The 17,993-nt window shown below is 44.9% G+C and overlaps 1 protein-coding gene across 5 annotated transcripts in view; it reads right to left on the reverse strand.

Moving 5' to 3' along the window:
* LOC110514470 (ubiquitin-like modifier-activating enzyme 1) overlaps nucleotides 1-17,993 on the reverse strand; it is a 68,976-nt gene that overhangs the window by 41,717 nt on the left and 9,266 nt on the right. For 2 of the 5 annotated variants that reach the window (XM_036947829.1, XM_036947830.1), the window contains exons 1-3: nucleotides 8,400-8,641; nucleotides 1,892-2,008; nucleotides 1,727-1,785 (exon numbers count right to left, since the gene is read on the reverse strand). In XM_036947829.1, coding sequence (XP_036803724.1) covers nucleotides 1,727-1,785; nucleotides 1,892-2,008 — 176 coding nt within the window. In that variant the 5' untranslated portion in view covers nucleotides 8,400-8,641. Of the gene's footprint in view, nucleotides 1-1,726; nucleotides 1,786-1,891; nucleotides 2,009-8,371; nucleotides 8,642-17,993 lie in introns of those variants that run through there. The other 3 variants (XM_036947832.1, XM_036947833.1, XM_036947831.1) reach the window with 3 other exon arrangements.

The raw sequence follows: 17,993 nt of genomic DNA on the forward strand, positions 1-17,993 counted from the left end.
CATTTTCAGATTTGACGAAAATATGCAGCCGAAGTCCAACGAGAGCGAATACAAATTCATTGTTTAACTTCTTAAGGTATAGGGGGCAGCATTTTCACTTTTGGATAAATAGCGTGCCCAATTTCAACTTCCTGCTACTCATGCCAAGAATATAAGATATGCATATTATTAGTAGATTTGGATAGAAAAAAACTCTTTCTAAACCTGTTTGAATCATGTCTGTGAATATAACAGAACTTATGTAGCAGGAAAAACCCGAGGACTAACCGTTGAGAATATATATATTTTTTTTGTTTAGGTCTCTGTTTGTTCAGTGAGTTCTCATTGGGAAACGATATTTCTTAGGCACTCGTTTTCAGTTCCTACCGCTTCCACTGGATGTCACCAGTCTTTGGAATTTGGTTGAGGTTATTCCTTTGTGCAATGAAGAAGTACGGCCATCCATGAAATGGGTAACACTGTTGAGAGTTGCGCAAGACTTGAAAAGTAGCGTTAGTTTCCTCTCGTCCTCTAGATAGACCCGTCTTCAATTTGATCGATTATTAACGTTTAAAAATACCTAAAGTTGTATTACAAAAGTAGTTTGAAATGTTTTGGCAAAGTTTACAGGCAACTTTTGAGATATTTTGTAGTGACGTTGCGCAATCTGGAAGCTGTTTTTTCCTGGATCAAACGCGCCAAATAAATGGACATTTTGGATATATATGGGCGGAATTAATCGAACCAAAGGACCATTTGTGATGTTTATGGGACATATTGGAGTGCCAACAAAAGAAGCTTGTCAAAGGTAAGGCATGATTTATATTTTATTTCTGCGTTTTGTGTAGCGCCTGCAGTATGTTAGCTATGCTGTCCTTATGAACCACATAGCATATCATTACAGCAGTATGTACTGGTATGTTAGCTACACTGTCCTTATGAACCACATAGCATATCATTACAGCAGTATGTACTGGTATGTTAGTTAGCTACGCTGTCCTTATGAACCACATAGCATATCATTACAGCAGTATGTACTGGTATGTTAGTTAGCTACGCTGTCCTTATGAACCACATAGCATATCATTACAGCAGTATGTACTGGTATGTTAGCTATGCTGTCCTTATGAACCACATAGCATATCATTACAGCAGTCTGTACTGGTATGTTAGCTACACTGTCCTTATGAACCACATAGCATATCATTACAGCAGTATGTACTGGTATGTTAGTTAGCTATGCTGTCCTTATGAACCACATAGCATATCATTACAGCAGTATGTACTGGTATGTTAGTTAGCTACGCTGTCCTTATGAACCACATAGCATATCATTACAGCAGTATGTACTGGTATGTTAGCTACGCTGTCCTTATGAACCACATAGCATATCATTACAGCAGTATGCCAGTATATTAACTATATGCTGTAGGCTAACTAACTACCCAACGTTTATTGACTTGATTATTCCCGTCATTCTTAGCTTAGCGGTACAGTCATAGTGCGTTCTCAATGGACATTCAGGTGCTTTCGTAAATTCTCTCTGTCTATCTACTCCGATTTCAGAGCACTCTGGTCTGAGTGTATCAGAGAGCAGAATAACGGATGAATTTACCAACGCTCAACACCCGTTGAATATGGCCAGTATCAGTAAACATCGGCAAAAAATGCATCATTAAATTGTTGCCTGCAGCAGTTTGTCACCAACGCTCAAGGGTTATTCAAGGGTTATAGATATGGTACTTACAGCTGTCTGGAGTACAGGCCTTCATCGATCTCAGCATCATTGCCATTCTTAGCCATGCCCTGGAGAACAACAGGAGTGAGAACCAGTCAAACTAACCCAGCAGTATGAGAGACAGTTCAGTTGTGACAGACACAGAAGACAAACAGTGTGTGTGTGTGTACGTACGTTGGTGGGTGTGTGAGACAGTTCAGTTCTGACAGAGTTAGAGGAGGAGCAGTGAGATCCCGTCTTCGTCTCTGAGTCTGACACGCGACGCTTCTTGGACAGCGGCGAGCTGGACATCTGAAAACAAACACAATTATTAGGTTGACAACCTAACAGAGACATACACACAGACAACATACCCAGTACTGGCCCCCTGTCTTGAAGACCAACCCCACCGTTTGGTACATTCGTTATATTGATATCGAACACGTCACCCTCCCTAGGAGAGGAGGGTGACCTCGACAATTTATTGTTAAACGAGAGGCTGCCTGGATCTTTAATTTAAAGAACCTTGCCCCCGTCGGTCTCAACGTAGACTTTGATCTGAAGACATTCTTGTGATTATTGTGGATTTTGCTATTGTAAATGTTTGTAGGCTTATCTAGCCACATTGCATCTATGACCGTATGCTATCCATTAGTCTATGTAGCCACATTGTATCTATGACCGTATGCTATCCATTAGTCTATGTAGCCCTATTGTATCTATGACCGTATGCTATCCATTAGCCTATGTAGCCCTATTGTATCTATGACCGTTTGCTATCCATTAGCCTATGTAGCCCTATTGTATCTATGACTGTTTGTTATCCATTAGCCTATGTAGCCATATTGTATCTATGACTGTATGCTATCCCTTAGCCAATGTAGCCATATTGTATCTATGACCGTATGCTATCCATTCATGTTTGTTATATGTTCAATTTATATATCAGTAAATCAACCAATGATATCAAGCCACAGCCGGCCATGATTACAGACACCTGTGTGTGTCCTTTCAAACTCTAGAAACTAGTAACCCACAGTGTTTGTCATTATACCCTGAGGAAGGCTGTTGAAATGTTGGTTGTTCTATTATTACATCTGAGCTCCTAGAGTGTGAGGCTCTCCTTTCTGTCTGACAACACAGACACACACAGTCCTAACAGGAGTCTGTAGACTAACATACTGCAGTACCCGGACAGCCCTGACACAACCTCCTGAAGACTCCAAAATCAAAACATGAAATGTTGATGACCGTGATAGTGTGTAAATTATGATTTAGTTGGTAAGTCATTATTTAGTTGGTAAGTCATTATTTAGTTGGTAAGTCATCTCAGTGCAATGAGACTGCCTGACCAACAACTGACTAAATCCTTGCCGTCTGACCAGCCAATGTCAATAGGATTAAATGAGGACTGCAGGTGAATGAATTTTCCTTCAAACAGCTGATGTAACAGTTGTAAGAATTGACAAGAGAGTCATGACTTAGCTATCCTACCCTGCCTTTCGAAGGTCTTCGAAAGCCAAGTCAACAAACAGATTACCGACCATTTTGAATCTCACCGCACCTTCTCTGCTATGCAATCTGGTTTCAGAGCTGGTCATGGGTGCACCTCAGCCACGCTCAAGGTCCTAAACGATATCTTAACCGCCATCGATAAGAAACATTACTGTGCAGCCGTATTCATTGATCTGGCCAAGGCTTTCGACTCTGTCAATCACCACATCTTCATCGGCAGACTCGACAGCCTTGGTTTCTCAATTGATTGCCTCACCTGGTTCACCAACTACTTCTTTGATAGAGTTCAGTGTGTCAAATCGGAGGGTCTGCTGTCCGGACCTCTGGCAGTCTCTAAGGGGGTGCCACAGGGTTCAATTATTGGACCGACTCTCTTCTCTGTATACATCAATGATGTCGCTCTTGCTGCTGGTGAGTCTCTGATCCACCTCTACGCAGACGACACCATTCTGTATACTTCTGGCCCTTCTTTGGACACTGTGTTAACAACCCTCCAGGCAAGCTTCAATGCCATACAACTCTCCTTCCGTGGCCTCCAATTGCTCTTGAATACAAGTAAAACTAAATGCATGCTCTTCAACCGATCGCTGCCTGCACCTGCCCGCCTGTCCAACATCACTACTCTGGACGGCTCTGACTTAGAATACGTGGACAACTACAAGTACCTAGGTGTCTGGTTAGACAGTAAACTCTCCTTCCAGACTCACATCAAACATCTCCAATCCAAAGTTAAATCTAGAATTGGCTTCCTATTTCGCAACAGTGCATCCTTCACTCATGCTGCCAAACATACCCTTGTAAAACTGACCATCCTACCAATCCTCGACTTCGGCGATGTCATTTATAAAATAGCATCCAACACTCTACTCAACAAACTGGATGCAATCTATGACAGTGCAATCCGTTTTGTCACCAAAGCCCCATATACTACCCACCATTGCGACCTGTACACTCTCGTTGGCTGCCCCCGCTTCATACTTGTCGCCAAACCCACTGGCTCCATGTCATCTACAAGACCCAGCTAGGTAAAATCCCCCCTTATCTCAGCTCGCTGGTCACCATAGCATCTCCCACCTGTAGCACAAGCTCCAACAGGTATATCTCTCTGGTCACCCCCAAAACCAATTCTTTCTTTGGCCGTCTCTCCTTCCAGTTCTCTGCTGCCAATGACTGGAACGAACTACAAAAATCCCTTAAACTGGAAACACATATCTCCCTCACTAGCTTTAAGCACCAGCTGTCAGAGCAGCTCACAGATTACTGCACCTGTACATAGCCCACCTATAATTTAGCCCAAACAACTACCTCTTTCCCTACTGTATTTATTTTATTTACTTATTTATTTTGCTCCTTTGCACCCCATTATTTTATTTCTACTTTGCACATTCTTCCATTGCAAATCTACCATTCCAGTGTTTTACTTGCTATATTGTATTTACTTTGCCACCATGGCCTATTATTGCCTTTACCTCCCTTATCTCACCTCATATGCTCACATCGTATATAGACTTGTTTATACAGTATTGCCTTATCTTGGCCAGGTCGCAATTGTAAATGAGAACTTGTTCTCAACTTGCCTACCTGGTTAAATAAATAAAATAAAATAAAAGGCTAGACAGAAAACAATAAACGTTCATCCATCCCTCCTTCCACTAACCATCATTCAATTCTACTCACCCCAGAGAAAATATGTATTTAAATTAACGAGCAGCTGCACTGGCCACTAGAGAAACATCCAGTAGAACCTGGACCAGGCCTGAGAAGAGATATGACTAGAGATATCATCAAATATGGATCAGGGCGGTCCCTGGGAACAAGAGCCCTTAATTTTACCCCCTTTTTCCTCCCCAAATTAATGGTGTCCAATTGTTAGTAGTTACTATCTTGTCTCATCGCTACAACTCCCGTACGGGCTCGGGAGAGACGAAGGTCGAAAGCCATGCGTCCTCCGAAACACAACCCAACACAGCGCGCATCCAACCCGAACGCCGTAACACCTAACCTGGTGACCTGGTCAGCGTGCACTGCGCCCGGCCCGCCACAGGAGTCGCTAGTGCGCGATGAGACAAGGATATCCCTACCGGCCAAACCCTCCCTAACCCGGAAGACGCCAGGCCAATTGCTCGTCGCCCCATGGACCTCCCGGTCGCAGCCGGCTGCGACAGGGCCTGGGCTCGAACCCAGAGTCTCTGGTGGCACAGCTAGCACTCTGATCCAGTGCCTTAGACCACTGCGCCACCCGGGAGGCCCGGGGCATTGATTTAAGCCCTACCTCATGCCTGTGACGTTCAGGCCCTACCCCGATTTGCTTTTGTCAAATTTAAGGCACCGTTAGTAAATCTCCTCTCTGTCACTTGATCTCTGCGCAGGCAGATTGCTCTGCATGGTTTCTGCTCATGGGGGTTTGGAGTCTGAGTAACCATAGCAACAGCTCCACTTGGGCTGCTCAATGAAGAGACATGAGATCAGTTAGCAGTTAGCTACTTTTCATCGCTCTAAACTCAGACAAAACTCCAGGGAAATTCTGTGAAATAATCTCTCATCTTAATATTTGGTTATAGCACTTAGTTATAGCACTTCTGACGCCATGTTGTGGTTCTAGTCAGATATGACTAGAATGTGCAGCAGAGCACGAGCAAATGGCTCAGTTTAAACATGTTAGTGATCAATTTAGTGACAGCCGAGCCCTGCCCGTACACTCGTTATTGATGGAACAAAACAACCCTATCCGGATGAATAACGCCGGGGCCCGTTGGGGTTGGCAGCAGAGCTCTACTGGTAACAGATATGAACAGAGGTATCATCTGTTTCATTCAGAGACAGACCACATACTGGTATTATGTATTATACTATAAGGAAGGCCCACCCCATCTCTACTGGTATTATACTATACCCCATCTCTAGTGGTATTATACTATAAGGAAGGCTATACCCCATCTCTACTGGTATTATACTATAAGGAAAACCCACCCCATCTCTAGTGGTATCATACTATAAGGAAGGCCCACCCCATCTCTACTGGTACTATAAGGACCCCATCTCTAGTGGTATTATACTATAAGGACCCCATCTCTAGTGGTATTATACTATAAGGAGAGAGCCCCATCTCTAGTGTATTATAAACTAGGTGGTTCGAGCCCTGAATGCTGAGAGGCTGACAGCCGTGGCATATTTAAGTGATAACGCCCTAGAAGCCGGTGTTTGGAGGATGCATTGGCACAGGTGTTAGGCCCGATATGAAGTTGAGGGATGGAAAACCGTGCTCTAAACACCGCTTCCAGGGCATTATCACTTTAACATATTTGTACCTTGTCAGCTCGGGGGTTTGAACTCACAACCTTCTGGTTACTAGTCCAACGCTCTAATACACTAGACTACCTGCCACCATAATGACTTTGGTAACCAGTTTTTAATAGCATTAAGGCACCTCGGTGGTTTGTGGTGTATTTATTTAAATATTTATTTAACCTTTAACTAGGCAAGTCAGTTAAGAACAATTTCTTATTTACAATGACGGCCTACCGCCGGCCAATTGTGCGTTGCCCTGTGGGATTCCCAATCACAGCCGGATTCGAACCAGGGTTTCTGTTGTGACGCCTCAAGCACTGAGATGCAGTGCACTGCTGTGCCACTCGGGAGCCCCTGAGGGTGTGTGGTATATGGCCAATATACCACGGCTAAGGGCTGTATCCAGGCACTCCTTGCTGCGTCTCGCATAAGAACAGCCCTAAACGCAAGCCTTAACACTTAATTATACAGTAAGGAAGTCGCAGCACACAAACGCCACTGGTATTGTTAATTATATGTAAGGCCCCGCTCCCCCATCTCTGCCTAAACACAAAAAAATGCTGATTCAGTAAAACTTTACTGCAGTGAACTGTAGTGGTGCAACGCTTAACAAAACCTCATGGTGGGGGGGGGGGGGGGGGGGGGGGGCTGTCGTCTAGGCCGCATACAACAACAGCCATTTAGCTCGAGCACGTCTGGTTATTGATGACAGTCATCACGCGACAAAAAGAAACAGAATATATGGAAAATAGTCTCTGTTCATAAATGCTAATCACAGTCGGTTATTTATACAAAGTTGCGACAGAATTAAAACATCATTAGAAAACGGGTTGAGATCGCACACAAAAGCTATAGGTCTTTAACGTTGTACGAATCTACCGGTAAATAGCAATCAACTAAGACTCCCACCAAGATAGGACAGCGGTGTTTCCGGGACAGTGTGGGAACAGACCGTAACTTCTAGATTCATGACAACCAGCCAACAAGAGAGGCGGAAATGCCGCATCCACTGCAGCTGCCTGTCGACCCAGCATTATAACTAGCAAGCGCATAGCGACAAGAAACAACGACTGATCTTCTGCAATGGCTAAATGCACACGGGACAAACTGAGGCAAGAGAGAGCGTCAAGTGTCATATGTGGGTACAAAGTAACTCATATCATGGTAAAAATAATAATAATAATTGCCCATCAATAAATAAAATAATCGAAAATACCACAATGATACAGCAAAGTCCAAAACTGAAACAAAAAAGGAATATCATAACATGTGTTCTGTTGGCTATAACACTCCACGTTATTTCGAGTGAATGAACCCCCCACAAAAAAAATATTGACTGGTTGACAGTCAGCACTGGGGCCCACCGAACCAGTCTACCGAACCAGATAACACACCAACTTAGTCTGTCGTTTTGGTGAACAACAAAAGGGACGTCAAAAATGTCCGGCAACAGCACCAAGAGGCCAAAGCTATTATTAGTAGGCCGTGTGCAGCTGACTAACTAATCACATAAAGTCATTTTGGCAAGTGGATCACTGCTGAATACGGTCGGAACAGGAATAACAACAAAACGTGCCATCACCAGACTGCCTCCCTCCCTGCGCTCGGTCGGTGTAGGGAGACCAGCGCTGCTGGACTGGGGCCTAACGTCGGCACTCAGAGAGCGGAACCGACGGTACGGTTGTGCTGCTACCTTCAGCTAAAACAGAGCCGCTGAGTGGTATATAGCTCTAGCATAGGTAGCAAACATATGTCTTTAAATAACCCCGAATGCAATATCTAGGCTATGACTAAGCGCCTACAATGAATAATCGAGCAGAAATAACAGTATGTACATTACTGGAGTAGCTATTGTAACTAGTTATTTCGCACCTAGTGTCCATTGATTTGCCTGGCTTACCAATAATCCTTCTCTGTCCCTTCTCTGTGCAAACCGCTCCTCTCTTGTGTGTAAACGTCAATAACGATGATTGTTCTGCTGACAAAAATAAATAAAAAATGGGGTGAAAAGGTTTCGGACTATAATGTCGAGTCACTATGTCGTTTAGCTGGTCGAGTCCTGTGTATTCGCGTTCCTGTATTTGCGAGCACAAGACGGGAACAAAAACCAAAATGGCAGAGGTAGATACTCTTTCCTCGAATATCTCTGGCGGAAGGGGTGGCCTCAGCCAGAGAGGAAGACGCGAAGCGAGATGATCCACTTCCATCAAACCTCTGTCCGTAAACAGCGAGCGATAAACTGCCTTGTCGCACTTCGGACGAATCCCACTGTTAGGGCCCGAAACCATCTAGTCATTATATACCGTATCTCTGCCTCCACAAATTCAATGGGCTTTATTGGCATGGGAAACATATGTTTGTCTACATTGTCAAAGTGAAAAGGATAAAAATGTGAAATAAACCAATCAAAAGTAAGAGAGACATTTCAAATGTCATATTATATGTGCGCTCTCCAAATCTGCCCCTCATTGGCTAGGACAGATTGAAATCTGTCCGTGCTATCAGGGATCCTTGGGATGTTTCCTTCGGTAAGGGGTTTACGGTAGTTTAAGGCACGTATGACAGAAAGAGTATATGGTTACCATGGACACTGACTAAACATCTCAAAGAGATAAAAAATATATATATTGCAGCAAAAAAAATAAACATCCTCTCACTGTCAACTGCGTTTATTTTCAGCAAACTTAACATGTGTAAATATTTGTATGAACACAACAAGATTCAACAACAGACAAACTGATCAAGTTCCACGGACATGTGACTAAGATAAATGGAATAATGTGTCCCTGAACAAAGGCAGGGTCAAAATCAAAAGTAACAGTCAGTATCGGGTGTGGCCACCAGCTGCATTAAGTACTGCAGTGCATCTCCTCCTCATGGACTGCACCAGATTTGCCAGTTCTTGCTGTGAGATGTTACGCCACTCTTCCACAAAGGCACATGCTAGTTCCCGGACATTTCTGGGGGGAATGGCCCTAGCCCTCACCCTCCGATCCAACAGGTCCTAGACGTGCTCAACGGGATTGAGATCCGGGCTCTTTGCTGGCCATGGCAGAACACTGACATTCTGTCTTGCAGGAAATCACGCACAGAATGAGCAGTATGGCTGGTGGCATTGTAATGCTGGAGGGTCATGTCAGGATGAGCCTGCAGGAAGGGTAACACAGCGTTGAGATTGCCTGCAATGACATCAAGCTCAGTCCGATGATGCTGTGGCACACCGCACTAGACCATGACTTACCCTCCACCTCCAAATCGATCTCGCTCCAGAGTACAGGCCTCAGTGTAACGCTCATTCCTTCGACGATAAATGCAAATCTGACCATCACCCCTGGTGAGACAAAACTCGTCAGTGAAGAGCACTTTTTGCCAGTCCTGTCTGGTCCAGCGACGGTGGGTTTGTGCCCATAGGCAACGTTGTTGCCGGAGATGTCTGATGAAAACCTGCTTTACAACAGGCCTACAAGCCCTCAGTCCAGCCTCTCTCAGGCTATTGCGGACATTCTGAGCACTGATGGAGGGATTGTGCGTTCCTGGTGTAACTCGGGCAGTTGTTGCCACCCTGTACCTGTCCCGCAGGTGTTATGTTTGGATGTGCAGGTGTTGTTACACGTGGTCTGCCACTGTGAGGACGATCGGATGTCCGTCCGGTCTCGCCGTAGTGCTGTCTTAGGCGTCTCACAGTACGGACATTGCAATTTATTGCCCTGGCCACATCTGCAGTCCTCATGCCTCCTTGCAGCATGCCTAAGGCACGTTCACGCAGAAGGGCAAGGACTCTGGGCATCTTTCTTTGTGTTTTTCAGAGTCTGTAGAAAGGCCTCTTTAGTGTCCTTAGTTTTCATAACTGACCTTAATTGCATACAGTCTGTAAGCTGTAGTGTCTTAACTTCTTATGGCTGCAGGGGCAGTATTGAGTAGCTTGGATGAAAGGTGCCCAGAGGTGCCCAGAGTAAACTGCCCGCTCCTCAGTCCCAGATGCTAATATATGCATATTATTATTAGTATTGGATAGAAAACACTCTGACGTTTCTAAAACGGTTTGAATGATGTCTGTGAGTGTAACAGAACTCATATGGCAGGCAAAAACCTGAGAAAAAATCCAACCAGGAAGTGGGAAATCTGAGGTTGGTCGATTTTCAACTCAGCCCCTATCGAAGATAGTGGGATATTGGTCATGTTGCAATTCCTAAGGCTTCCACTAGATGTCAACCATCTTTAGAAATGTGTTTGATGCTTCTACTATGAAGGGGGGCTGAATGAGAGAGGAATGAGTCAGAGCAGTCACGCGCTGGTCACGCGCATTTCACATTAGCGGTAGCTCCCGTTCCTTTGCTTGTCTGAAGACAAAGGAATTCTCCGGTTGGAAGATTTATGTTAAAAACATCCTAAAGATTGATTCTATACATCGTTTGACAAGTTTCTACGGGCTGTAGTGGAACTTTGACATTTTGTCTGCAACTAGCGAACGCGCTTCGTGAGCTTTGATTTGTTTACCAAACGCGCTAACTAAAGTAGCTATTTGGACATAAAGGATGGACATTATCGAACAAAAACATTTATTGTGGAACTGGGATTCCTGGGAGTGCATTCTGATGAAGATCATCAAAGGTAAGTGAATATTTATAATGTTATTTCTGACTTCTGTTGACTACCCAACATGGCGGATATACTGATAACAAGTTCAAACAGGTGCCATTAATACAGGTAACGAGTGGAGGACAGAGGAGCCTCTTTTAAAGGTCTGTGAGAGCCAGAAACATTGCTTGTTTGTAGGTGACCAAATACTTATTTTCCACCATAATTTGCAAATAAATTCATTAAAAATCCTACAATGTGATTTTCTGGATTTTTTTTTCTCATTTTGTCTGTCATAGTTGAAGTGTACCTATGATGAAAATTACAGGCCTCATCTTTTTAAGTGGGAGAACTTGCACAATTGGTGGCTGACTAAACTTTTTTGCCCCACTGTATGTATTTGTTTGTCTGAGTGCCGTCCTCAGATTATTGCATGGTTTGAAATCTGACACAGCGGTTGCATTAAGGAGAAGTCTATCTATATTTCCATATATAACACTTGTATTTTCATCGACATTTATAATGAGTATTTCTGTAAATGGATGTGGCTCTCTGCAATATCACTGCATATTTTTGGAACTACTGAACATAACGCACCAATGTAACCTGAGATGTTTGGATTTAAATATGAACGTTATCAAACAAAACATACATGTATTGTGTAACATGAAGTCCTATGAGTATCATCTGATGAAGATCATCAAAGGTTAGTGATTAATTCTCTATCTATTTCAGCTTTTAGTGACTCCTCTCTTTGGCTGGAAAAATGGCTGTGTGTGTTTTTGGGACTTGGCTCTGACCTAACAATCGTTTGTGGTTCCTTGATGAAAACCTGCTCCAGAGCGCTCAGGACCTCAGATTGGGATGAAACTTCACCTTCTAACAGGACAACAATCCTAAGCACACAGCCAAGAGAACGCAGGAGTGGCTTTAGGACAAGTCTCTGAATGTCTGAGTGGCCCAGTCAGAGCCCAGACTTGAACCCGATCGAACATCTCTGGAGAGACCTGAAAATAGCTGTTTAGTGAGACTCTCCATCCAACCGAGAGCTTGAGAGGATCTGCAGAGAAGAATGGGATAAACTCACAAAATACAGGTGAGCCAAGCTTGCAGTGTCATACCCAAGAAGACTAGAGGCTATAATCGCTACCAAAGGTGCTTCAACAAAGTACTGAGTAAATCTGAATACTTCTGTAAATATGATCTGTTTTAAAATGTCTAAACTTGTTTCTGCATTGTCGTTATGGGGTATTGTATTGTGTAGATTGATGAGAGGGAAAAAACGATTTATTACATTTTAGAATAAGGCTGTAATGTAACAAAATGTGGAAAAAGTCTGAATACTTTCCAAATGCTCTGTTTAAAAAAAATATGGCACACTTTGTCTGAGTGGACTAATCCATTGTAAAGGCCTGTCTGAGTGAACTAATCCATTTTTTTTAAATTTTTTAAATTTTTACCTTTATTTAACTAGGCAAGTCAGTTAAGAACAAATTCTTATTTTCAATGACGGCCTAGGAACAGTGGGTTAACTGCCTGTTCAGGGGCAGAATGACAGATTTGTACCTTGTCAGCTAAAGGCCTGTCTGAGTGGACTAATCCATTGTAGAGGCCTGTCTCAGTGGACTAATCCATTGTGGAGGCCTGTCTGAGTGGACTAATCCATTGTGGAGGCCTGTCTGAGTGGACTAATCCATTGTGGAGGTCTGTCTGAGTGGACTAATCCATTGTGGAGGCCTGTCTGAGTGGACTAATCCATTGTGGAGGTCTGTCTCAGTGGACTAATCCATTGTGGAGGCTGCAGGGATGGCACACCAGTATCACATTTACCATTAATTACCATCATTTCAAATCTACATGGTTTGTTTGGTTATAGTAATTTCTATTAATGCATTCAATATATGATTATTCAAGTTTTTACAGTTGTCATTGTAACAGTGGACACGTTGTTTGCAGAGCGCACAACCTAGGCTACAGTTGTGAGAAATACGTTTTGGTTTATTTCATTACGTTTACAAGTTGTCAATTTATTCATTGTCTTTTGTTTGGAGCGTCAATGTTGAGTAAGGACACGCACCTGCTAACAGATAGAACTAGGCTACCTGGCCTGTCTGTGTGCAAATGTAGGCCTATAAAATGTGCCCCTTTGGGGATGTGATACTATTTCTGATTGTCTTAACTCCCCATCACTGTGGAGCTTCTCAAAATATCTCTCTCTTCGGCCTCAAAAAGCAAGTAAAAAAGTCTGTTTTTTTTTTATATCCATTGAGAATGACACTAGTTCGTCAACGCAGCCTGTTAGAAAACACATTTCAGCCTATTAGAAAACACATTTCAGCCTATTAGAAAACACATTTCAGCCTATTAGAAAACACATTTCAGCCCTCTCCCTTTCAATAACCACTCGGCATGAAAGGGGGGGATTTGATGCTCTGATCCGGTGGAAATGTTATAAAACACCTACCTGATTACTTCTTATAGACTACAGCTGTGTGTCTGGAGCTCACCGGGGCAGGAAACGCTAAGGGCTCAGAATATTTTATATAATGTTGTAAGTTTGCTAGTGCTAGCTTCAGGCCCGACCCAAGTTAATAGTTGATACAATATTTACAGTTCCTTCCAGACAGGCCACGGATAGCCAATGTGATTTATAGGATATTTATTTTTAAAATCAGGATATTTTCTACCTGCAGGCTGCAATGTTTTTATTTGTTGGCTTTATGTAGGCTATGTTTACATATTGGCAATAGAAGTGACTGTTAGATTTGTATCAATTTTCATTTAGATATAATTTTGATTAACCACATGACATTGCAATATGAAGATCAATATGAAGATCATTATAAATTAAATGAAAATGTTCCACGAAACATGCGTATGAATATCATAACTGGCACGCAGGGTCAGTAGAAATGGTCGGATAACTTTGCACTCCAAATGGAAAGGTTGCTTGACCGCTGGTGTGGCCCGTTACTGGCAACTTCAGGAGCATAAAGGGCAGAATCTGTGGGGGGCAGGTTTGATTTCGTCTGGTTAGGTTATATTGATCTCTGGCTCTCTCTTTAGTAATTTGTGTCTTCATTTAAAAAAATCACAGGGCTTAAAGCATCAGACGATCTCAGTAGCCAACATATGGTTGATTTTATTCAAACATAGGGTGTGTCTATATGGAAAAATATATGTTTAAAAGAACAGAAGACTCTCAGCCCTAGTCCTAGCACTGCACATACGACAAGACGTACAACCAACATTTGGGACATCCAACAGGGGTCTGGAGAACGGAACACTCCGACCGGGTCTGGAGAACGCAACACTCCGACGGGGTCTGGAGAACGCAACACTCCGACGGGGTCTGGAGAACGCAACACTCCGACGGGGTCTGGAGAACGCAACACTCCGACGGGGTCTGGAGAACGCAACACTCCGACGGGGTCTGGAGAACGGAACACTCCGACCGGGTCTGGAGAACGGAACACTCCGACGGGGTCTGGAGAACGGAACACTCCGACCGGGTCTGGAGAACGAAACACTCCGACGGGGTCTGGAGAACGGAACACTCCGACCGGGTCTGGAGAACGGAACACTCCGACGGGGTCTGGAGAACGGAACACTCCGACGGGGTCTGGAGAACGGAACACTCCGACGGGGTCTGGAGAACGGAACACTCCGACCGGGTCTGGAGAACGAAACACTCCGACGGGGTCTGGAGAACGGAACACTCCGACGGGGTCTGGAGAACGGAACACTCCGACCGGGTCTGGAGAACGGAACACTCCGACCGGGTCTGGAGAACGGAACACTCCGACCGGGTCTGGAGAACGGAACACTCCGACGGGGTCTGGAGAACGCAACACTCCGACCGGGTCTGGAGAACGAAACACTCCGACGGGGTCTGGAGAACGGAACACTCCGACCGGGTCTGGAGAACGAAACACTCCGACGGGGTCTGGAGAACGGAACACTCCGACGGGGTCTGGAGAACGGAACACTCCGACCGGGTCTGGAGAACGAAACACTCCGACGGGGTCTGGAGAACGGAACACTCCGACCGGGTCTGGAGAACGGAACACTCCGACCGGGTCTGGAGAACGGAACACTCCGACCGGGTCTGGAGAACGGAACACTCCGACCGGGTCTGGAGAACGGAACACTCCGACCGGGTCTGGAGAACGAAACACTCCGACGGGGTCTGGAGAACGGAACACTCCGACCGGGTCTGGAGAACGAAACACTCCGACGGGGTCTGGAGAACGGAACACTCCGACGGGGTCTGGAGAACGGAACACTCCGACCGGGTCTGGAGAACGAAACACTCCGACGGGGTCTGGAGAACGGAACACTCCGACCGGGTCTGGAGAACGGAACACTCCGACCGGGTCTGGAGAACGGAACACTCCGACGGGGTCTGGAGAACGCAACACTCCGACCGTGTCTGGAGAACGGAACAGCCGTTCGTGCATCCTTGACCCGCTCAAACTACGCCAGTACCAACATACTGATCCTAGCCCAAGTTCATGGGATTTCACCGTCTGGGACAGAAGAAAACGTGGCAAATTCGTGTAGTGTATGCCCAGCATAAGAGCAAGTCAAGTTGAATAAATATCTATATACACACACAGTCTAATTGAGGCTACCAGATAGCCCTGTTTATTATTTTGTCTACAACATATTTTGACAATGTAATAATTACATTTTAACAAATTCCAAACGCAAGCTTTAAGTAAATTATTAATTTCAAGCGATTTCATACCAAAAGGCCAGTAAGCCTATGTTAGTAATGCCCCATCGCTGGTGAGCTTCCAAAGTAAATATTGAATATTCATGATCACCATTCATTTATTTATTTTAAGCTGCATATTTATGTCAATCACCCTACAATTTTACATTTGTTCCCGAACAAATAGAGCGAAATAAGCTTGTGCACATGTAACATTCCTGGGATCTTTTATTTCAGCTCGTGAAACCAGCAATCTACATGTTGCTTTTATATTTCTGTTCAGTGTATTTTGCTTGTCCATCCATCCCAGCGCATCTCTCCAGGGTGCTGTTGGAGAGGCATCGCTGAGGCAACCACCTAATTTCCGTCACACAAAAAAATAAAAATCATTTAACAAATGTTGCAGATATAGGATATGTTTAAAGGGATATCTCAAAAACGACCTCTCCAGAATCCATGTGACGGAAATGGAGAACCCCTGCCTGCTGCTGCATTGGCCTACAGAGCATCTGGGGATTCCGTGCACTCAGTTCTCATTTTAGTCATTTAGCAGACGCTCATCCAGAGCGATTTAAGGGAGCAAATTAGGGTTAAGTGCCTTGCTCAAGGGCACATCGACCGATATTTCACCTAGCCGGCTCGGGGAGTCAAACCAGCAACCTTTCGGCTCCCGACACAACGCTCTTAACCACTAGGCTACCTGACGCACCTTTCTGTAGCTGCCAATTGATTACAGTTGACCAATGTGCAGTATGTCCATTGATTAGTCGACCAATGTGCAGTACGTCCATTGATTACAGTCAACCAATGTGCAGTATGTCCATTGATTACAGTCGACCAATGTGCAGTATGTCCATTGATTACCCCATGACTTTTAACCAATTTCCATGACCAATAATTCTACGTATAAAACAAGTCAGCGTAATGTGGTATCGACACTGGGAGGCTGTTCTCTGATCCCATGTGGTATCGACACAGGGAGGCTGTTCTCTGATCCCATGTGGGTATCGACACTGGGAGGCTGTTCTCTGATCCCATGTGGTATCGACACTGGGAGGCTGTTCTCTGATCCCATGTGGTATCGACACAGGGAGGCTGTTCTCTGATCCCATGTGGTATCGACACCGGGAGGCTGTTCTCTGATCCCATGTGGGTATTGACACTGGGAGGCTGTTCTCTGATCCCATGTGGGTATTGACACTGGGAGGCTGTTCTCTGATCCCATGTGGGTATTGACACTGGGAGGCTGTTCTCTGATCCCATGTGGTATCGACACCGGGAGGCTGTTCTCTGATCCCATTTGGGTATTGACACTGGGAGGCTGTTCTCTGATCCCATGTGGGTATTGACACTGGGAGGCTGTTCTCTGATCCCATGTGGGTATTGACACTGGGAGGCTGTTCTCTGATCCCATTTGGGTATCGACACTGGGAGGCTGTTCTCTGATCCCATGTGGGTATTGACACTGGGAGGCTGTTCTCTGATCCCATGTGGGTATTGACACTGGGAGGCTGTTCTCTGATCCCATTTGGGTATCGACACTGGGAGGCTGTTCTCTGATCCCATGTGGGTATTGACACTGGGAGGCTGTTCTCTGATCCCATTTGGGTATCGACACTGGGAGGCTGTTCTCTGATCCCATGTGGGTATTGACACTGGGAGGCTGTTCTCTGATCCCATGTGGGTATTGACACTGGGAGGCTGTTCTCTGATCCCATTTGGGTATCGACACTGGGAGGCTGTTCTCTGATCCCATGTGGGTATCGACACTGGGGGGCTGTTCTCTGATCCCATGTGGGTATTGACACTGGGAGGCTGTTCTCTGATCCCATTTGGGTATCGACACTGGGAGGCTGTTCTCTGATCCCATGTGGGTATTGACACTGGGAGGCTGTTCTCTGATCCCATGTGGGTATTGACACTGGGAGGCTGTTCTCTGATCCCATTTGGGTATCGACACTGGGAGGCTGTTCTCTGATCCCATGTGGGTATCGACACCGGGAGGCTGTTCTCTGATCCAATGTGGTGTCGACATCGGGAGGCTGCCCTCTGATCTAGAGGTTGACCGATTAATAGGAATGGCCGATTACTTAGAGCAGATTTCAAGTTATCATAACAATCGGAAATCTGTATTTTTGGACACCGATTTGGGCGTTTATTATTATTTATTTTTTTACACCTTTATTTAACTAGGCAAGT

The sequence above is a fragment of the Oncorhynchus mykiss genome, chromosome 16 (genome assembly GCF_013265735.2).
Source record: "Oncorhynchus mykiss isolate Arlee chromosome 16, USDA_OmykA_1.1, whole genome shotgun sequence".
In the NCBI taxonomy this organism is placed as follows: domain Eukaryota; kingdom Metazoa; phylum Chordata; class Actinopteri; order Salmoniformes; family Salmonidae; genus Oncorhynchus; species Oncorhynchus mykiss.